This window comes from Delphinus delphis, chromosome 6 (genome assembly GCF_949987515.2).
Source record: "Delphinus delphis chromosome 6, mDelDel1.2, whole genome shotgun sequence".
Taxonomy (NCBI): domain Eukaryota; kingdom Metazoa; phylum Chordata; class Mammalia; order Artiodactyla; family Delphinidae; genus Delphinus; species Delphinus delphis.
The window spans coordinates 95,689,444-95,713,118 of record NC_082688.1 but is presented as its reverse complement, the minus strand read 5'-3'; the positions used below and the strand labels follow the sequence as shown (position 1 = coordinate 95,713,118).

Below are 23,675 nucleotides of genomic sequence, written 5' to 3'. Positions count from 1 at the left end.
TATTGATTTATAAGGTTCCTCACATATTCTGGATATGTGCCTTTGTTAGTTGTATGTGTTACAAGTATCTATCTCCACTCTAAGCCTTGTGTTTTAATGGTCTTTTTCCCACTGTTATACACTACTAGCATTATAATAAATCAAGTATTCCCAATACATTTTTTCTGGGAACTGTTGTGTTCCACTTGTTTATGTGTCTATGATTTTACAAATACCATATGGTTTTAATTACTGTAGTTTTATAATGTCTTGATATTTCTTAGTGCCTATTTGTTCTTCAAAAGCATTTTTACTTTCTTGGCTTTTTGTGTTTCCATATAAATTGCGAATTCCATTAAAAAAAAATAGGATTTTTATCAAGATTATATTGACCTTGATATATTATACTGAATCTTTAATCTTGATTGAATCTTGATTGAACTGATATATTATCAGTTAAGGGAGAATTAATATCTTTATAATATTGAGTCTTTCGATCTAGGATTATAGTATAACTCTCTATTTAACTTAGGCCTTTTCAAGTGTCCCTCTTTAAATTTTATAATATTTCTTCCTAGAGGCCTTTTAGCTATTTTTAGATTTGTTTCTAAATACTTGATTTCTTATGCTATTGTAAATGGTGTGTGTTTAAAATGGTAATTATTTAATATTTCTTCTTCGTCTATACAAAGACCTTTGAGTATACTGACATTGTAGTCAATATATTCTGTACATACAATATACTCTGTAAATTGATTTTTGTACATTGACATGGTAGTTAACCACCTTGTTAAACTCTTTTATTAATTCTAAAAATTTATTAAAAGACCCTCCATTTCATAATGAATAGAAATAGTCATAGCAGGCATCTTTGTCATGTCCCTAAATATAAAAATGGAAAAGTTTCAGTATTTCACCATTAATTACACTGTTTTCTATGAATTCTGTTGCTGGTGCTGATACCTTCCATCAGATTAAGGAAGTTCTTTTCTATTTCTAATTGGGAAGAGAGGTTTTGCTTTTGTTTTTGTATCACAAAAGAATGTTGAATTTTATCAGATGTTCCTATGCTTTTATTGATATATGATTTTTATTTTTAAACTGTTACTATGTTATGCTCATTCATTTTCTAAAGTCAAACTTTGTGTGTCAGGGATAATACCAAATTAGTCATGCTGTGTTATTCTTTTTATATATAACTGAATTCTGTTTAGCAATGTTTTTTTAAAGAATTCATTATGTTCAGCATTTCATGGGAATTCTCACTGTAGAGCTAAGAGTGTACAAAAGATCAAATTTGGTATGTGTTTTATGAAGATGTTCTACCATTGAGCAATAATGATGAAATATACTGAAAACAGTGTATATAATCTTTGAAGTGTTCCAAGGAATGCCATTGCTATCAGCACAGATAAAGCCATACATGTTCTTGTTAAAATTCAAACTACAGTTCAAAGAATGCTTCTGTATTTTCAGCCAAAATCCTGGATTGTGTACCTTTGTCTTTAACAGCCATACGAACATTGTTATCCTAGCCTTACCTTCAATAATCTTTTAAACCAGTGGCTAAAAATTAAAGCTCTGTTTTCAGTTAAGACAAAACCTTTATTTTTCACAACAGGTATAAAACCAACAAAATACTCATTAATGTCAGAAGAAGAATTCTGTATGTTCACAAGTAAGATTAGACTACAATCTTCCCTTCTAATATTGTCCTCATCGGGTTTTGGTATCAGGTTACAGGAGCCACATAAAATAATTTGGGGAGTGTCTTAGTCAAATATAGCTGCCAAAACAAAATACCATGGACTAGGTGACTAAACACAGGAATTTATTTCTCTTTGTTCTAGAGGCTGGAAGTTTCAGATCAGGGTGCCACCGTGGTTGGATTCTGGTGAGAATTTTCTTTCTAGTTTGTAGACAGCTGGCTCCTCACTATGCCCTCACATGGAAGAGGCCACCAATACTATCAGACTAGGGTCTCACCCTTATGACCTCATTTAACCTTAATTACCTCCTAAAAACACTATCTCCAAATACAGTCACACTGGGGATCAGGGCTTCAATATGAGAATTTAGCGGGGGACAAAATTCATTTCATAGTTTTCTGCCTCACAAAATTCATGTCCTTCTCATATGAAAAATACATTCATTCCAGTACAACAGTCCCAAAGTCTTAACTCATCATCCCTAATGTCTGAAGTCCAAAGTCTCATCTAAATATCTAAATCAAGTATGTTTGAGATTTGAGGTACAGTTCATCCTGAGGCAAACTTCCTCTCCAAACTGTGACTCTATGAAACCAAACATATTATGTGCTTCCAAAATACAATGTTGGGACAGGCATAGGTTAGACTTTCCTACTCCATAAGGGAGAAATAGGAGAGAAGGAAGGGGTGGCAGGTCCCCAGCAAGTACAAAACATAGCAAGACAGACTCCATTAGATCTTAAGGCTCCAGAATAATCCTCTTTGCCTCAATGTCCTACCTTCCTGGCCCATCGAGATGGCAGCATCACCCTCAACCCCCCCTCCTCTGTGGGGTGACCCTGCCCCTTCAGCTAAATGGGACCTGCCCACATGGTTTTCTACAGAAGCTCTGTCTCTGAAACAGAGGAGCAAATAGTTTTGACCCCTGGGCCTATGATGCGAGTGGCAGCCCTTATGATCTCTGAATTGCCTTTCAGGTCATTCTTCCCTTTCCTTTAAAAATAGTGCAAGTTCACAGCCATATAGCTCTAGGTCCTCTTCTGTAGAACCCAAGAAGTCTGACAGTTTTCCTTCATTCTCCCTGGCTTTCTCTGTCCCCTTTACTTCAAACTGGCAGTGTCTCCTGCTGGTTTAATGCCATCTCTATTCCTGGCCTCGGCCGAGATGACTCATTAAATCCATGTATCACACCCGTGATCTTGTTATCAAGTGGCTGTTCAGCCACACGCTCAGTGTTCTCTTCAGAACAAGCTTTCTTTTTTTGCAATATGAATAGGTTGAGAGTTTTCTAAATTTCTAATTTCTGGTTCCTTTTTGCTTAATAATTCCTTCTTCAATTCATATCTCTGCTCTTGCATTTTACTGTAAGCAGTAAGGCAAACCCAAGCCACACCTTCAATACTTTGCTTAGAAATCTCATTTGCTAAATATCCAATCTCATTGCTTGCAATTTCTACCTTCCACAAAACACTAGAACATACTTCAGCCAAGTTATTTGCCACTTTATAACAAGGATCGCCTTTTCTCCAATTTCCAATACGCTCTTCCTCATTTCCATTTGAATGGCCCTTAACAACTACACTCCACCAATATTCTGTTCATGAATATTTATATTTTTTTCTAAGTAGATGGAGGCTTTCTCTCCAGCTCTCCCTTTTTCTTTTTGAGCTGTCAGCAGAATCACCTTTAATGTCCATATTTCTACCAACAATCCCTTCATAGGAATCTGGGCTTTTCCTAACATGCACCTCAAAACTCTCCCATCCTCTCTCCTTTACCCAGTTCCAGAGCCATCCACATTTGTACGTATTTGTTACAGCAGCACTTCTCTTCTAAGCACCAAAATCTGTCTTAGTGTTCTCAAGAGGAACAGAAACACCAGGAATATATATCAGTATCTGTATCTATATATCTATATCTCCTATTGGTTATGTTTCATAATCATGTGAGCCAATTCTTTTTAATGTCTATATCTTTTTATGTATCCTTATGTATGTGTGTATATATATATATATATGTTTTTATCTTATATAAATATATATTTATATGTATATTTTATACATATTTATTTATTGTAAGGAATTGGTTCACATGATTATGCAGACTTAGAAAACTCAAGACCTGAAGTCAACAAGCTGGAGCCCCAAGAGAGTCAATGATGTAGTTCCAGTCAAATCTAAAGGACTGGGAACCAGGAGAGCTGATGGTGTAAGTTCCAGTCCAAAAGCCAGCAGGCTTTCAGACCCAAGAAGAGCCAAAGTTCCAGTTCAAATCCAGAGGCAGGAAAAGACTGATGTCCCAGCTCAGTAGTCAATCAGAAGAAGTGCTCTCTTATTCTCTGGAGGGTTAGTCTTTGTGATCTATTCGTGTCTTCAACTGATTAGATGAGGCCCACTCACATTGGGGAGAGCAATCTTCTTTACTTAGTCTCTCAATTTAAATGTTAATCTTATCCAAAAGTACACTCACAAACACACTCAGAATAATGTTTGGCCAAATGTCTGAACACCCTGTGGCCTACTCAAGTTAACACATAAAATTAACCATCACAGGGATTTCCTTCTTTCCTTATTTTCTGGAAGATTTTGTGTAAATTAAAATTATTTCATCTTAAATGTTTGATAGAGCTATTTTGGTCTGGAGTTTTATGTGTGGGGAGATATTTAAAAACAGATTCAATTTATTTAATGATTATAGGAATATAAGCTTTTCTCCATTTTTTTTCTTGAGTTGATTACAATAAGTGATACTTTCTAACAATTTGTCCTTTTTTTCATATATTGACATGATTTTTTGCATATTTTGAAATGGTCTAAAGTTATTATATACTTTATTATCTTTAACTATCTGCCCCAGATATAATGTCTGTTTTATCATTTTTCATATTGGTTTTATGTGCCTTTATGTTTGTTTGTTTCTTAATGAACCATGTCACACTTTTGTCACTTTTATTAGCTTTATCAAGGTTGAAATTATTGGCTTTACTGTTCCATTCTATTTTATGTTACTTTTTTACAGCATTATTTTTTTACTTTTGCCTTCCACCTTCTTTGGGTATAAATTGCTTTTCTTTTTGTAATTTCTTAAAATGGATGCTTAGCCCATTAACTTTTCAGGATTTCTTCTTGTCTAGTTTATGTATATAAGGCTATAAAAATTTTCTAAATACTCTTTAGTTGCATTCCACAAGTGTTGATATGTAGTATTTTATTATTCACTTCAAACTATTTTCTAATATCCATTAGAATTTCTCCTTTGATTAATAGTTTACTTAAAAAGGTATTTCTTGATTTACATTAGGAGTTTAACACATATTTTAAAATATTGATTTATAACTTAGCTTTCTCATGGTCAGAGAGCATACTTTCCATGAGTCCAATCCATTTGCACTTGTTGTTGAGTCTTAGTTTGTGGTCCATCTGCTTATTTTTGTTAATGTTTTTGTGATTTTAAAGAGAAAATGCATTCAGCATGTGTTATGTGAACTGTTCTATATTTGTCCACTTTTGTTAATCATTTTCAAATATTGTCTGTTACTGAGAAATGTGTGTTCAGATCTTCCACTATAGTTGTCAGTTTGTCTATTTCTTCTTGTAGTTCTGTCAATTTCCATATTAGTTATATTTAGACTACATTATATGGTCAGTATATATTTAAGATTAGTGTGACTTCCAGGTAAAATAACCTTTATTATATAATTGACTTTCTTTACCTACAATATTTTTTTTTGCTTTAGATTTTATTTTATCTGATATTTATGTAACTTGTTTTAGCTAATGTTTAGATATTAAAGCTTTCTGTATACTTATGTTTTAGATGTTTCCCTTATGGACAGTATATGTTAGATTTTATTTTTATCTAGTCTGACAATCTTTATTTTTTCACTGGAGTAATTTTCTTCACTTTTAATCATTTTAGTTACTGATTTACTGAGATTTATTTCTATCATCTTAGTTTGTGCTATTTGTCCCATCTATTCATTGTTTCTTTTCCTCTCCTTTCTTGTCTTGTTAGATTAGCTGAATATAGTTATAATTACTTTTTCACCTTTGAACTTGTTAATACTGTTTCTATCTTATTTGTAGTTTCCCTAGAAATTAAAGCATGTACAATTAACTCCACAAATCTGAATTTGATCAAATCCTTACCCTCCTTCTGAGCAATACATGGATCTTGGGATACTTTCAATTCATTTACCCCTCTTTTGAATTAAATGTTATTATCTCCATTTGAAAGTCCATCTTGGTTTGTTTTTAATTCTGTAGAAATTATTATCACTGTTTTATTCAGTCAATGCTAATTTACATTTGCTTATATATCTACCACTTTATTTGTTCTTTTTTCCTTTCCTATCTTAGACCTACCATTTGGGATCAGTTTCCTACTGCCTACACTACACTCTTTAGAATTTCCTTCAATGAGATTTTGTTGCTGACAGATCCTCTTCTCTTAGTTTTCATTTATCTGTAAATAAAAGAAATTCATCCTCATTTTTGATAGATAGGTTTGCTGTTATTTTCTTATAGTACATTCAATATATCTTTCCTCTTCCAGCTTCTGTTGAAATTTTTAAGAATTCACCTATTATTCCCTCTGCTATTATTTTTAGGGTAATCAATCTTTTTTCTCTGGATGACTTAAAGATTTTGTTCATCATTTTCTGCAGCTCTACAATGTATCTAGACATGAATATATTCTCCTTTATCATGCTTGGAATTTCTAAGCTTCTTGCAACTGTGGATCTAGTCTTGAGTCTGAAAAAGTCTCCACTATGACATTTTTAACTATTGCTCTTCTCTCTCTACTCACCTTTCAGGACTTGGGTCAACTGCTGGGAATTTCTCACTTAATTCCTACAATTTTTATCCTCTCTGCTGTATTTTCTATTTTCTCTCTCCATCTTGTTCTGGTTTGTCTTTTAAATCACAAATTCTCCCTTCCACTGTCTTCATTTTGCTGCCAGTTATGTCCACTGATTCTTTTTTAAAATATGTCATGCCATATTTTATTATTGCTTCCCTGAAATTATCTCCAAGTTTATCATTGACCATATTTTACAAATTCTAAGATGCACATGTTTTTTATGTTTTAACATCTTTGAAATAGAGATATGTCTGAAAATCACTATTATTTTACAGTTATCATCAGCCAAAAAAGCAACCAAATCATTTTGTGCACAAAACCAAACTTACAAACTGGTATAAAAGGAACAAAAGCATTTGTAAGATTGGTAACTATGAACCAGGTATGAGAGCTTCTTAATATTTTTCTCCCGTAAATATAAGAGATGCGGAATAGGAGCTGAAACTACAGCCACCATTTGATTAAGCTTCAATAAACTACTGCATTCTCCAATATCTATGTGCTTTTGCACAGGGCAAGAAGGTGATTAAAGGAGATTGAAAAAGACAACCAACCCTGCATTTTTCAAATCTTTGCACTACCCTCTTCACCTGCCCCCAGGACATTGGTATTGCTTTTGCTTTACTATTTGCATTAGTTTTCTATTGCTGAGTAACCATTTACCACAAATGAGGCACCTTGAAACAATACCCATTTATTATCTAACAGTTATGCATGTCAAGAATCTGGGCTTGGCATGTCTGGGTAATCTGCTCAGCGTCTCACAAGGCTGAAATCAAAGTATCAGAAAGGCTGGTATCCCATTTGAGGTTTGGGGTCCTCTTTCCAGCTCATGTGGCTGTTAGCAGAACTCATTTCCTTGCAGCTATAAAACTCACGGAGGCTGCGTCTTCAAGGTCAGCATAATAGCATCTTTCTGACACTCAACCTTCTTGTAAAGAGTTCACCTTATTATGTCTGGTCCACCTAGCATAGTCTCCCTTTTCATTAACTCAAAGTCAACTGATGAGTAACCTAATGATAAGAATGATATTCTATGATTTTCACTGATCCTCCCCACACTCAAGGGGAGGGGATTTTACAGGGTATGTACAACAGGTGGCAAAAACTAATTCTAAAGGTCGATTCGAATTCTGCCTACCAGACTACCCCAAAGAGAAGGCCTCAGGGCCTCCATCTGGCTCTTCTTACCGTAATAGGCCTCCCTCACTCCCCAGACTGCAGAGATCATGCATGGATCATACCAGTTTTTTAGTATATTTATTCCAATTATATATTCAGTAACCACAGTTAGATTCATGGTCCCTTTGAGTCCACTGAGACACAGTCCCAGCCCAAAATGTCATTTACCTCCTGTATGATATAGCTCCAGGCTGACTTATGGACATTGGTGGTGCTTTGTGTCCCAGAAATTAGCGTTGACAATGAGCCAGTGTTTATCATCTCTGAAAAGTCTGGTGTTTCCTTTTGCCTAGTGCACAACGACTCTGTAATTGCCTGCAGATCCCTTCCTCCCAGCAGCAGTGGGTCCTGGTCTGCAGTCTCCTTCTACACTCTGTGAACCAGCCCCATCTTCTAAGCTTCTAGGTTCTTAAACCCCTACCCCTTCTTTTTGTTTTTCAAGCTCCAGAGATGGTAGCTTCTCCTGCCTCTGTGTCACCTCACCATTTGCTTTTTGCATTTTTAGTCCTCCAATGTCTGTTTAACCAATTCTCTGCTTTAAAATGAAGGAATGGACCCAGAGGACATTATGCTAAGTGAAATAAGCCAGTCACAGAAGGACAAATACTACATGATTCCACTTATAAGAAGAATCTAAACTAGTCAGACTCATAGAAGCAGAGAGTGGAATTGTGATTGTCAGTGACTGCAGGGAGAGGAAAATGGGGAAATGTCTGACAGTGAGTGCAAAGTTTCAGTTACGCAAGATGAATAAATTCTAGAGATCTGCTGTACAACGTTGTGCCGATAGTTAACCATATGGTTAAATGCACTTAAGAACTTTATGTTAAGCGTTCTTACAGGAATTCCCTGGCAGTCAAGTGGTTAGGACTCCGAGCTTCTACTGCTGGGACCCGGGGTTCAATCCCTGGTTGGGGAACTACGACCCCGCATGCCACACAGCAAAAAAACATAACAAACAAAAAAACAGTGTTCTTACAACAACAAAAAAGAAGCACAAGGAAATTTTTGGAGGTAATTGATATATCTACTACTTTGATTGTGGTGATGGTTTCATGGGTGTATGTGTATGTACAAAGTCATCAAACTGTATACATTAAATATGTACATCAGTTGTATATCAACTAAACCTAAATAAAGCTTTTCAAAATAAATAGATAAAATAAAATGTCTCTATTAAAATAACTGTTATAATTCCTATTTTTCTGACTGGAGCCAGACATATATCCAAGGGTTCCTCAATAATAGAATGGGTAAATAAACTACAATGTATTCATATAATAGACCATCATATATACTGAAATACAGTTGAACATATTGTTGCTGCATATGGATGAAACTCATCCATGCTGCGACACAAAAGGACATATACAGTATGATTCCACTTACGTACATTCTAAAATTAAATCCTCTTGTGTAGGGATGCATACATCGAGTGTAAAAACATAACAAAAACAAGGACGTCCTTACCATGAGCAGCAGAGTAGCAGTTGCCCACAGCAGAGAGGGAGGGCTTGCTACCAACTAGAAGGGCACACTTCTGGGGCATCAGTCATGTTTCCTGTCTTCATGTGAGCGCGGGCTATAGAGGTGTTTTATACATTCTTCTGTATGTGTGTCATATTTCACAGTGTAAAATATATCGTTTGTTATTTTAATTCTAATACAGATGACCTTGTAACTTACATAAACTTGCAGCCTTACTTTCCATGAAAACTGTTTCTTTCCTATGTGCTTATATCAAGACTTCAGGCCTCTCCCAGGGAATAATATTAAAACAGTTTTATTGCAAGGGGAAAGTGCTACTCTGAGCACATCAGTGACTTCTGAAGTGGCTGTAGAACATACTCAAGAAGTTTAGTACTTACTTCACACTGAGCCATGGCATAGGTAGTTGTATTAAAAAGTGCCAAGGAAGATGAACTTGGGTCTGGTAGCACTAAACCTGGAACACATCAGCAAAAATTTATTAAACTCAGAAAATTGAAACTAACGTTCATGACTTTTTGGACCTTAATCTCTTTAAAATCGTTCTCAAACCATATTTTCAGAGGTAATCTGGTTTATCATCTATATATACTTAAGTCAAAGTATGTTTATATTTATTTTTATATGTTAGGTACATTTAATATATCTAAGCATTCTGCATCTCAAACGAAACAATGCTTTTTAGCAAATTTATGGTAAATTTATAATGGAAGTATATAAATAAATTATATAAGTTTTCATGAATTAACTCCTGTGTGTCAAATCATAGCTTTCTTTTCCCTAATAGTATTAGGTTCATACAGAACTTGAAACAATTTTGGAAACCCCAAGGGGATTTCAGCAATATGATCATGCAAATGATGGCTGCTTTTTCTATGCTAGTTTCTCCCCACTTCAGGAATCAATTTCAAATTATTCCTCCTAGGTACCTAGTACAATAACCCCTCAGTATCCAGAGGAGATTGATTACAGTACCCCCTGCAGATACCAAAGTCCTCTGATGCTCAAGTTCTTTATATAAAATGATGTAGTATTTGCTTATAACCTACCCACATCCTCCTGTATACTTTAAATCATCTCTAGATTACTCATAGTACCTAATACAATGTAAATGCTATGTAAATAGTTGCTGGCAGGTGGCACATTCAACGTAAATTCTATGTAAATAGTTGCTGGTGCATGGCAAATTCAAGTTTTCCTTTTTGGAACTTTCCGGAATTTCTTAATTTAATGTTTTTGATCTGAGTTGGTTGAATCCACAGATGCGAAACCCGCAGATATGGAGAGTCAAACTCATGCACTTCTTTGCCTAAGTTTCTATAAGAAGAACACAGGCAGACATAAAACAAATATTAATTATACTTAAAACTTTTATCATATTGTCAAGGCTTTATTTATTTAGACAGAATAAAGTATCCAACTACAAGGTTTTTTTCCTTAAAGGAATTTTAAAGAAATTCCATGCATTATCATTTAGCAGTTTTACTAACTTTAAATATGTTCAAAATGAAGTCTTATTGTAAGATTATAATTTTACTTAAATATGAGAGAAGAAAAAGCACAAATTCAGACTTTCTCTAACTAGCATACCTTTAGCAACTGACATTGCCAGGAGTGTGAATTTTCCAGCTATAAATCACTAAACACAATTGCTTAATAGTCAAATAAGGAAGGGTGTTCAGAAATGCCACATAATACTGCACAAGGATTGTATTGCTCTGCAGCATTTAGAGAAAAAATAATGGTAAAAATAAAATTCCAGGATAAAAATGTTAACTTGATAAAGTATTGTGATTATATATATATATAGTCTTTCCCACCTATAAATGTTTTGTTATCCAAAGTACCCCATCCGCTGGTTCCGTGTAGTGAGCAATACTCTGGCCTTGACTTCTTTGCTGGAGCCTCAGCCCTGGGACCGCTACCACCTAAGCACACTACATCACTTATCCTATATTCAGTGCTTCCTACACCTCTCTTGAATTAGAACCTGTCTTGGTTCTCATCTTTGCAAGGGTACTCAAGTTCTCTTTAATTGTTTCTTCTATTGTCCATAAAAAAGTCCACTCACAAATATTTATAGGACAATTTTATTTACTTCCAGAGTTTTCCTATCCTGAATTCCTTATGAGCCTACTCCCTCCCCTCCAGAATATTCATCACTGGCGCAGGCTCAGAGTCATTGGACTCTAATCCAGTCCAATGTGAGCCAAAAAACTGTGGCAAGAAAGGAAAGAGGAACTCAGACAGGTAGAAGCTCCACTAACTCATTTGCATAATAAGTGGCTTCTGTTAAGACAATAAAATATCCCTTCAGTTAAAGGTAACATCCACAGTTGTTTTTTATTAAATTCTCGTATTATAAATACCCTCATAATGAAAAGAATCTAAGAAACCCATGTATTGAAAAGGGTGACACATTCTTAGCTTCCAGAGTCATGGGCAAATGTCAGGAAATCTTAGTGGAGAACAAAAAGGTTAACAGGTAGTTGAAAATGGCTTAAAGTGGGCATGCGGACCCTGAGAAAACCATAATTCAAAAAGAGTCATGTACCAAAATGTTCATTGCAGCTCTATTTACAATAGCCAGGACATGGAAGCAACCTAAGTGTCCATCATCAGATGAATGGATAAAGAAGATGTGGCACATATATATAATGGAATATTACTCAGCCATAAAAAGAAACAAAATTGAGTTCTTTGTAATGAGGTGGATAGACCTAGAGTCTGTCATACAGAGTGAAGTAAGTCAGAAAGAGAAAGACAAATACCATATGCTAACACATATATATGGAATTTAAGAAAAAAAATGTCATGAAGAACCTAGGGGTAAGACAGGAATAAAGACACAGACCTACTAGAGAATGGACTTGAGGATATGAGGAGGGGGAAGGGCAAGCTGTGACAAAGTGAGAGAGTGGCATGGACATATATACAGTACCAAATGTAAAATAGATAGCTAGTGGGAAGCAGCCGCATAGCACAGGGAGATAAGCTCCGTGCTTTGTGACCACCTAGAGGGGTGGGATAGGGAGGGTGGGAGGGAGACGCAAGAGGGTGGAGATATGGGGATATATGTATATGTATAGCTGATTCACTTTGTTATAAAGCAGAAACTAACACACCATTGTAAAGCAATCATACTCCAATAAAAATGTTTAAAAAAAAAAAGAAAAAGAAAAGCGGAGGAGGATCAGGAGCATCCTGAGGCAAGTCTGAGGGAGTCTCCCATGTCTCCCATGAGGTCTCCGCAGCTGCACTTTGCCGTATCCCACTTTGCCTCCTCTTACAGCTCTGAACACACAGACCTGTGTTGCCTCGACTCTGTCCAGTTTGAACAATAGCTGACTTCCCCATTGCCAGTGGTTTGTCTCATGCTGCAACACATGGGAGCATTCCAAAGCTGGGAAGTGACTGATATGAATTGAAAAATTTTACCAATTACTAACATGTTTTTAGGAAATATATCATGATGCTGAAAAAAAGTAGTTCCACTGAAAGAGATTTGGCAACTGCATCAAGGTTTGTTTCTTAAGGAACCAAAATAATGGAGCAAATAAATGTGTATATATATTATTTAACTTTCAATCTGATTTACATGCCTACTTTTGAGCAAATATGTGAACTGAGATGCCCTAAATATAATATGAAATAACATGTTTATTGTGGACGATTACACAGATGTTATTTGATAGCTCTTTACACTGTATCATTCACACAATGAGAAATGTCTTTTCCTTTTCATGTTTAATAAAGTATACTGGTCTTATAACTGTATCATTTGCAGCATATAAAGCTTTTGGCTTTTAATAATTCAACTTCTTGCATTGAAGTTGATCCACATGTTAACGATTACAGTTAAGTGAATAAGGCTTTAGGCATGAAAGTGGCCCTCAGAGGCTTATGTTTCTTCTCATCTCACTAAAATGACTCTTTTGGAGCACGTTTACATAAGAAATGGATGTCATATATATTTTTTCACACTGGTTTGAAGTTTCTTTCTTTTATTCCTTTTACTCTCCAATATTACACCACTTCACCCACACTGATGTATTCATTAGCTATGTTTATTGTCTATTTGTATGATTATCATATTATCATCCACAGTGTTGGAGTTTAATTTGCTCTATTTTTGTGGTAAGAATGAAACAAACTGTTTCACTAACCAGCAAACAGAATGGAGAGAGGAGCCCTTTAAAAAATACACATGTTGCAATATACAAGTTACAAGCTATAATTAAAAATATGAGAAAACCAACCTCAGTAGACCCTTTAGAAGTTAAAGGTCTATGGGAAATAGGCCACATTTTGAGTTTACCTCATTCTATTTTCATTCAAAAAATTTTTTTCTACATATACGAGGTATTTCTTACTAGAGGATTTTGGGTGCCTGCGAATCAAGGAAATTTTGCAAATAAGGAGAAAACAACAGAAACGTCATTCACAGATGATTCAGTTTTCAGTATTATTGATACAATTTTGTAGAGATGCCAGAATCAATTAAAACCTGTTGAAAGTACATATGTTAAAAGTAACTAATTGCTTTCAAATTTTCATTACTTTTCATTTCATAGAAGAAAGCTTTTCTTTAAAAAAAGAAACTAAACTTTATGTCATAGGAAGAAACTAAACACATAACTATGCTTTAAGTACTTTGCAACCAGATTGTAAATAAGTTGTTTTAAAAATGGTGTCAGTCGGTCTCACCAGTTTAGAGTGGCTGGAGCAGCCTCTGGGAGGATCTTTCTGGAAATTCGCTGTCGAAAGCCGACTCCAACTTAAGCATAGCTGACATATCCAGTTTATCAAATCGCTCCATTGCCCCTGGCATTTTCTACAAAATCAGATAAGTAGGTTTTGATTTCCATCTTATACTTACAAAATTTTAAATCACTTCTAGAAAAACTTAGGAGGTGCTGGGAAACATTAGTTTTCTTGAATAGTAAATAGAAAAACTGATTGTTAAATTGTATTATTTTCATTAAATTTGGGGATATTATTAAAGATTCATATGAACAGTCTCATTTTTCTGCTTATAACCATGATAGCTGCCTCCCCTCCCAAAAAAGCAGGGTTCATCTCTTATGAAAAGGCATTTTTCAGGTTGAGATCTAGACAAATTGACATTATTCAGCAACTTTATTAGCATCATTTTTAGCTTTCCTTTTTTCCATTCTATGAGTCTTCCTGGGATGTGACTGACACTCACTCTTGCTCCTATAACGAAGCTGGAATTTCGTAAAGACTCCACTTCTTTGGTTTTTTCTAAGATCAAGTCCTGGGCATCCTTTTCATCCTTGTTGCTGCAATATAGAAAGAAAAAACAAATATAAAATGCAAACATGGAAAAAAATTAATCAACCTAAATGAGGATATGAGAAAGATACATGACAGCAAATCTTAGCATAAGACTATTTAAGGAGTCATAAATAATTTACAACCAACAGAAAAGAGTTAAAGTCTAGAGATGCTACCAAAATATATAGCCCTGGATTTTCACAATGCTCTTAGAAAATGTGAAGTGGCTGGCTGGATTTAAGAAACATTGGACAGGAGTAGACGAATTCCTAGGTTCAGACCATGTAGTTGGGGAAATCATTAATTCAAGGCAAAGACAGTTTTATGGACTTAATTAAGAAATGTCATTATTCTGAACTGTTTTTTCTTAATTAGAGATTAATGTAAGTATTAATGTAAGCACTGAAAATCTACACTACACCCAACTGTAAAATAGCTTACTGGTAAGCATTATGTACAGTCTATACCACTTATTACTGTAACAGCCTTAAACCTCCAATTCGCAGAAGGATCGCTCAGTTAATGAGATGGTTAGTCCCATCACGCCCCAGCAAGTTCTGTGCTGGCAAATGAAAACTCAAGTATAAGAGTGAATGAAAGAAACTTTTAGACATACAAAGAGGTAGATAGTTTACAACACACAAACTTTTCTGAAAGAATTCTTCCAGGATGTTCTTTAGTGCAAAACAAAAGCCGAATTCAAGAGAGAGGGAAACAGGATACAAGAACAGTGGCAACAACTATAATTGTAACTTATGATTAAGTCTAAAATACTGTCAATAAATTATAATCTGGATCTAAAATCCCATATGATATCAGTGTTAGATCTGGAGTGGAACTCTCAGAGTTCTGGGCCAATTGCAGGGAGAACACAAGAGCCCTACTCTCACTGTCTCCACTGGCCATTCAATCTTCGTGAAGCAGCAGTCATCATAGAATAATGACTCTGCTGGATCACAATCAATGCCTACCAGTAAATAAGCAAATTCTTTGAGCACCTTAGAAAAGACATGCCCTATAGAAACAGATTACACAATTTTGAATATTTTTATTTTTAATGAAAACTTAGAGCATCTTGTATCTTTACAGTAAGAGGTAATATCACAGATTCTCATATAACTGAACTTGAAAAATACATTTCTTCGTATCTGATCTCCAGAAACTCTGTTAGGCTCAATTATGTTGTTTTTGTATTAAGTGTGATTATAGTGGAAATTTTTGAAATAAAGCTGCATCTCACATATACTTACATGTGATACATGATATGAAGGGCTTTCAGGAGAAAAAATATTTTCTTGTGTGGCTTTCCTGCATGTTAATAATCAAAGAAGCAAACTGAGCACAATGCTTGAACAAATTCTTATGGAATTTTAAAGGAAATAACTGCCTACGAACAAATCACAATTGAAAGAGTTTAGGCAAGACACAAGACAAACACAAACCAAAATATGTGCAGGGAAGAGACAACAGTGAAACTAGTGTAGGCATTGGGTCATGTATTCCTGGGAACCAATTTGGTTCTAGCTGCTAGGATTTATGTGAACCTAAGTATATTAAAAGCATCTCTGGGGACTTCCCTGGTGGAACAGTGGTTAAGAATCCACCTGCCAATGCAGAGGGCACGGGTTTGATCCCTGGTCCGGGAGGATCCCACATGCTGAGGGGCAGCTAAGCCGGTGTGCCACAACTACTGAGCCCACGTGCTGCAACTACTGAAGCTGAGCACCTGGAGTCTGTGCTCCACAACGAAAGAAGCCACCGCAGTGAGAAGCCTGCGCTCTGCAAAGAGGAGTGGCCCCCGCTCACAACAATTAGAGAAAGCCCATGTGCAGCAACGAAGACCCAACGCAGCCAAAAAATAAATAAAAATAAGAAATAAAATTTTTAAAAAGCATCTCTAAATTAAGACACAAAATGGAGTGTTAATATGTATTTACCTGGCAGAGTAGTTAAAAGCATCTGAAATATATACATTCAAAAAATTGTGTGTGTGTATACATGCATCAGAAGATAGATATATATATACATATATACACATAAACATTTTGCCCCATTTATTTTATCTCTTGTTCACTCTCTTTCTCCATATGTTTCTCTTTCTGAATCATTTGAAAATAAGTCACAGACACTATGTTTTATTACCCCTTAACTACTTAAGTAAAAGAACACTTCTTACATACTCACAGTACAAAAATAAAAACCTGGAAATCCAACATCGACACAACACTATTAACTAAAATATAGCCTATATTTAAATTTTATTAATTTTCTTTATAAATATGTGTGTGTATATATATATATTTGCACATTGTGGACACACAGCTTTTTTGTTGTTATTGTTAAATACACACCAAAAAAGAGTTAGCTTACAGAAATTGTCTTAATTTTTAATCTCAGTCAAAACTTGATAATTCAGGAAAGTGAGCTGAAGAATATTTAAGAGTAATAAACACATGTAATTTCCTAATTCATTAATTTCATGATATATTTAAATATAGTGCTACCTGTAGTTCAAAGCACCATTTCCTGTTATAATTTGTAAGAAAAGAAAATAGAAATTTAGCTAAAAAAATAAGTATTCTTTTGAAAGCAGAAGCCCTGAAACCCAGCTCTAAGTATAAACACTATTTAGCATATATTTTTAAAAAGTGTAATTGAGTTATTACTGGTAAATTAATAGGAAAAGAACTGCAGACGTTGGCCTTAAGTACCTTCCTGAGGCATTCTGTAGGGGCATAAAATCATTCACCCTACAGAATAAGGGCATTCTGTCCTTGCTCATAGTGACACAAACAGTCCCAGGGTTTCCCCTCCTGGATATCTTGGTGGAACAGGGAGGCCTGAAAGTCTAGCTCCAAGTCCTGCAACTGTCCAAAGGAGTTGTCGGTGTGAGGCCAACTGCTGCTCCCTGAGGTTGGAAGGATCCTGCCTCAGGATTCCAAGGAAGGCACTGGCCTCAGTGGCAGTTAAATGAGAAGACATAACTGTACAGGCTTGATGGGCATCCAAGTATAATGGCCCATCCTGTGGGAAAGGAGGAAATCCTTCCCTGGATCATAGGGTGGGAGAAATCCAAAAGGACATTCTGGTGATGACATTGTGATACTGAATCATTCAACATAGCCTTTGAACTCTGAACTTTCATATACATACATATATATACAAAATATATATGATTTTATGTATATATATATATATATATATATATATATATAGGACAAGAAGAAATTGCTATAAGTCATTTCATAATTTTTTTATTCTGTTTTGTTTTGTTGAGATATTTCCTTTTGGTAACCATTAATTTTGATAAAATTTCAAACTTGCAGAAAAGCTTAAGAATAGACAAAGACCTCCTGTAAATTCTTTACCAAATTTACCATTTTAAATATTTTGCCCCATTTACTTAACCTCTTGCTTACTCTCCCGCTCCATTTGTTTCTTTGTTTTGTTTTGTTTTGTTTCTGAATCATTTGAAAGTAAGTCACAGACATTAAGCTTTATTACACCTGAAATACTTAAGAATAAGGACACTCCTTACATAACCACAGTACAAAATTTAAAACCTGGAAATTCAACATCAACACAACACTATTAACTAAAATATAGCCTCTATTCAAATTTTGTTAATTGATCTAATAATGTCCTTTGTAATTATTTTTCTCCAGGTTCAGGATGGAATCCAGGACTGCTAGCTGCATTTAGGGGACATCTTTAATCTGGAGACATTCCTCAGTTTGTCTTTGTTTTTATGACTTGGAGACTTTGACAAATACAGATCAATTATTTTCAGTTTGGTTTCCACATGATTAGATCCATGTTAGCAGCTTGGAAAGGAATTCCGTAAAACTGACGTTCTGCCCAACTGCACCCTATAAGATGGCACAAACTCCAACGCCATGCGCCCCAGGGTCACTTGATGCCCATTTGTTGGTGATATTAACTTTGGGTAACCAGATTGCTTCTTTACTGTATATTTTCTGTTCTCCATTTCTAACTAATAAGCTGTTCTGTAGGAAAATATTTCAAAATTCAGCAGTTATCCTGTTCCTCATCAAACTTTCATCTACTGACCATTCTTACCTGAATGTTATTAATATGCTCTGAAGACAGGTTGCCAATGTCGTCATTCCTTCTACATTTGTTAATTGGCATTCACTATAAGAAACAGCTTTTCCTTTTCTCTCACTTATTATGTATTCTTTAATTTATTTATACATGAATATACTAATGGGCTCTGATTTCATCTTATTCCTTATTTATTTTGATGCTCAATTGTCTCCTGCATTAGTCAGCTCAGGGTACTATAACAAAATACCATAGGCTGGGTAGCTTAGACAACAGAAATGTCTTTCTCACAGTTCTGGAGACTACAAGCCCAAGAACAAGGCATCATAAAAGTAGGTGTCACCCTGAGGCTTCTTCTTTTGGCTTGTAGGTGGCCGCCGTCTCACTGTGTGCTCATATGGCCTCTTCTTCGTGTGTGCTTGGAGAGAGAGAGAGCGGTTTTGATGTCTCTTATAAGTGCCTCACTCTCATGACCTCATCAAACCTAGTCACCTCCCAAAGCCCCCACCTCCAAATCCCAACACATTGGAGGTTAGGACTTCAACATATGAATTTAGGAGGGGAAAAAATATTGATCCCGTCTGGACAATTATCTCCTATTGGTCAGAGGGAAACACTTCAAGCAGACTCTTAAGTCCTTTTCACAAGCTCCAATATTATTTGAAGGCTTAATTGTTTTCTGGCATAAGATGTACCAAGGTCATCTTGTTCTTTCACTGTCCTAGATATGGAATCAAGAATTTTCCGAGGACCCCTTTTTCTTTTTGTGGGGATTGATATTTGGAAAACAGCACACTATATGTGCTGCTTGCTACTGGCTTATTGCTCATTGCTACTGGCTTATCCCTGCTCTCGTTCCTCTCAGCAGAAAGAACTAGGTGAACATGCAAATATGTGCACACACATATACATATATGCGCACACACATATACATATACAAACATACATATACATGTATGCGTACCACTCAAATACACATACCCATGTACACACACATGCCTGTACACATACCACACATGCACAAACTTACATATACACACACAGACACAGAGGCACAGACATATATACATGTATATAAGCTTTGTAAAAATGAAACACAAAATAGACATTTTAAATCTGATTCCTGAACCTGACACTATTACAGAAGCATATCTCTTAGGAAATGGAGTAGGAGCCAGGCAACATGGTGGACAAACCTCATAGAATCAGGAGTCATTGACACTTACCACACCTGTTCACCTGAGAAACAGCTGTGAAGCATGCTAAGCAGAGTGGCAGCTGTATCTCTTAGCAATACCTTGAGTCTTAAATGTTCTGTGTTCAAAATCTCTACTCCTATAGTCACAAAGGTCATTCACATTTACTTTAATGTTGGAATAAATATGGCTATATAACAACAACTCTTAGCCTATAAAACGTAGAGATGAATATCTGTTTTCCTTGGGGACTTTGCTAGTGCAGAGCCTTCATTTGGTTGGGCTCATACTGAATTATGCACAAAGAGGCAAGCAGTGGAAGGCAAGACTCCATGGGACATAATCTAGTCCCTTAATCTCAACTCTAGACCATGAGGAAATTCTCATTTAAATGAGAATTAAATGCAGTTCATTCAATGCTCTTAGCTATATTAAATTAAAAGGTAGTATTCTATATTATAAATCTCTTTTATAATGTAATCTTTGAGGACAGGATTGATACACTCATAGCATTTTAGTGGACTTTCTAAAATCTGCTAAGAGAAGGCTGGAAGGCAGTGTGAAAGAATGCTGTATCAATGCTTGCTGAATGATGGATGTTATCAATGAGACCATCCAGTGTGGGTCAGCTCAGGGACACTCCAGATGATGGTTTCCAAGACAAGAGTAGATAAGGACCAGTTGGTCTGAAAAGTGTAATTGGAAACTGTTCTACATACATCAAATTGTTTAAGAAAATTAATTAATTCAAGGAAGATAAATGATTATCTGCCACAATATGAAGTTTTGCTTGTTAGTGAGGGATTACACACATACACAACCACACACAATATTATTGAAAAAATTTTAATGATGGTTCTTTCCAGAATACTGTGTTTACTAATACATCTGGATAAGAGGAACTGTGTAGAAATCGTATACAAACTCCTCTAACCTCTTCCAACAAGCTCTAGTTTCTCCCTATCTTAAGCCAAAAAGAAAAATATTAAAACTTCAACCCTCAGCTAAGTTTACCCCAGAATGACTATAAAATAAGACTAAAATAGCATAAAACAAAAATCCAGGTCTTTGAAGCCATTTGAGGACAGCCAAAGCCACCAAGATACCAGAGTAAAGGGAAATACATAGAGTGGGCCTTATATTCACCACAACCCTTTCCTTCAGAGCATTTGTTAGTTTGCCATTCTGTGCACAGACACAAAACAAAAAATAGCAGCCCAGAGCTTACAGCAATCTTATTGGGCTGCAGGAGCTGATGGCCAAAATTTGAGAAGAAAGGGAACCAAAGAGGACTTGACATTCTGCATGCAACATCCTTCTTCACAGGGCATTTGATATATTCTAGGCTGTACCTATGGAACAAAGAAGACAAGCAAAAAAGCAGTTTTAAGAGACTATAAAACGAAAGCAGAGTTTCAGCTGTTTAATACTGCTGGAGAAATGGAAGTTGGAGTTCAGAGCCTATCAAAGAGCAGAAGTCCTTGTCAACATTCGAGGTTTTCATTTGAGACCTCAGAAAGTCTCCACCATGGGAGTCAGAACAAACTAGAAAATGCCAGCTTTAACAATGTCTGAAATACCATCTGAACTGGATTCAGGTGAACTATCCACTCTCTATCTGCCTACCAACAGAAAATCCAATCTAAGGAAAAACAGCTTCATCCTGAGCCTCTATAATTGCTTATGAAATTTCTGTTATTTAATGAAAAGGCAGTGCACTAAGAATTCAGGAAACATGATCAGGTAATCAAAAATACAAAAGTAAAAACAGACAATAGAGAAAACCCACAGGTAAACCATATCTTGTCATGTCTCCAATCCCGCAGAGGCCAACTGTGAGTCAGAATTTATTCAGAAATGCACTCATGAGTAATAATTATGGAAGGGAGGGTACAGGGGCAGAACTGGGAAGAGAGAGAAGTTGAGTCATCATGAAGACCCAATTATAGTCTAAACTGACTCCATGGAGAACTCTAGATCAAGAATGGGCTTTCTGACTTGTGTCAACTTGTGCAAAGATAGGCAGACATTTATGCTACTCATCAGTCAATGGATGTGGACTTCCCTAGGGTGGTAAAACCTTGGCAAAGTGGTTCTGCATCTACAGCTGAGGCAATCCCTGGAGTTACTGCGAGCTGAAAGTAGTCTGCTGACAGAACTCCGAGAAGTGGAGCCAACAAACGTTTCAGTGAAGAGGGAATGTGGGTACACATCACATGTTCCAGAAGATATAAAAGATGAAAGATAGATAAAACTAAACTGGGATTTTAAAAAGATGTCATGTTATTGGGGCATATGAAAAAACAGAAACCAAGACAAGATTCGATGTGCAAGATATTTATTAGGAGAAACACTTGTAAGAGTGTATTAATCATGTTTATTATTTTCTATATTTTATGATGCTTTGATATCTTGAAGCCTTATGGACCCAGAGAGAGGTTGACCCTTGCAGGGTTAGCTAACTCCTAGAGATAGCAAACAACTTGCCTGAAAGCATGCCTTTGATATGCAAACAAACTAACCCAGAGCCTATACCCCCAACCACTTCCTTTATCTAATTATCACACACACCAAGCCAGTACTCCTCCTGCCCTACATCACCTCTGTACCAGGTACCAGACAACTAGGGATGACTTCTATAGCCCAGAGTCCACCAAAATCATTCAAACTATCCAATCTTAGACCTGCTCAGATGCTTAGCCTGTCTTACCTTTCCTCCCCATGAAACCACAATAAATTCTCTGGCCCATGCTCTCCCCTCTCCTTCTCCCTCCTGACTGACCCTGGTGCTTCCCCATGTGGCCCTGCAGGGCACAGTATGCTCCCTCCCCTTGGGAATTTTAAGCAATAAACTCCTCCTTCAAGGCAGTCATCAGTCCATATCTGTCATCTTACCATACCTAATTAAACCAAATCCAAGCTACCCACCAAAACAGAGAGGGAATGGAGAGGAACCCTGGGAGAACCCAGATATGACCCCAGGAGAAGGAAAGAGAGAAGAAAAGATCATATGTGGAAGGACCTTATACTGAAGTGCCATTCTAAGTTATGCCTGGCAAGGATGTCGGGGACACCTTAAGGCAAACTCTCCTGGCAACTTAGTCCTCCACCTCTCAGGACCATCCTGCCCTTGGTATTCCTACAAAGCTCACTGGCTGGGATCAGCCTGTGGGAATCACAGCCCCAGTACAAACACTGTGATGAATTTAGAATGCAGCAGCTGAGACCAGTGGCCAATTAAATATGGTCCCTACTTTGGGAAGTGAGAGGTGCATTCTCATGGCCACCAAAGATGGTAATTCTAGAACACAAAACATGTAACTTGAAACAGAGATTCAACAGATGGGATATTAGTGAACAGGAAGATGAGTCAATAAAATTTTTTTCGATAGAAAAATTATGGGAAGGGATAAGGAAAATATAGAAAGTTTGAAGACTGTACATGAAAAGCAGTGAAAATGTATAACAAAAGTATTTATAGTGCAAGAATAATGAAGAGGGAGAATTGGACAAAAGTAGTATTAGAATAGGTACTGACCAAGAATTTTCCAAAATTAATATCAAGTGACAAATTCAGAAAGCTCTACAAACCTCAAATCTGACAAACAAAAATTAAGCCAAATCTAAGTTTATCTTACTAAAATTGCCGACAATCAGTGCCAAAGAGGGGGAAAAGAATCATTTTGCTTTCAAATGGAAAACAATAACATTTTTCATAAAAATTATGGGAGTATCTCTCTCATTATTTGGTCAATAAAGGAAAAACAATTTTTAACTGCTTAATGAAAATAACTGCCAACTTACAATTCTATACCCAGTAAAGAATATACTTCAAAAAAGCATGTGGTTATACTGGAGATATAATATGGAACAAGATGAGTATCATTTACATGGC

The 23,675-nt window shown here is 36.0% G+C and overlaps 1 protein-coding gene and 1 pseudogene across 1 annotated transcript in view; both read right to left on the bottom strand.

The window, feature by feature from the left end:
* LOC132427714 (serine/threonine-protein kinase MRCK alpha-like) overlaps positions 1-12,578 on the bottom strand; it is a 45,040-nt gene extending 32,462 nt beyond the window's left edge. The window contains 2 exon segments of the mRNA XM_060015370.1: positions 9,602-9,678; positions 12,512-12,578. Coding sequence (XP_059871353.1) covers positions 9,602-9,678; positions 12,512-12,578 — 144 coding nt within the window.
* Positions 12,579-13,924: 1,346 nt separating this feature from the next.
* Positions 13,925-17,301, bottom strand: LOC138414120 (serine/threonine-protein kinase MRCK alpha-like; annotated as a pseudogene).
* Positions 17,302-23,675: the final 6,374 nt, after the last annotated feature.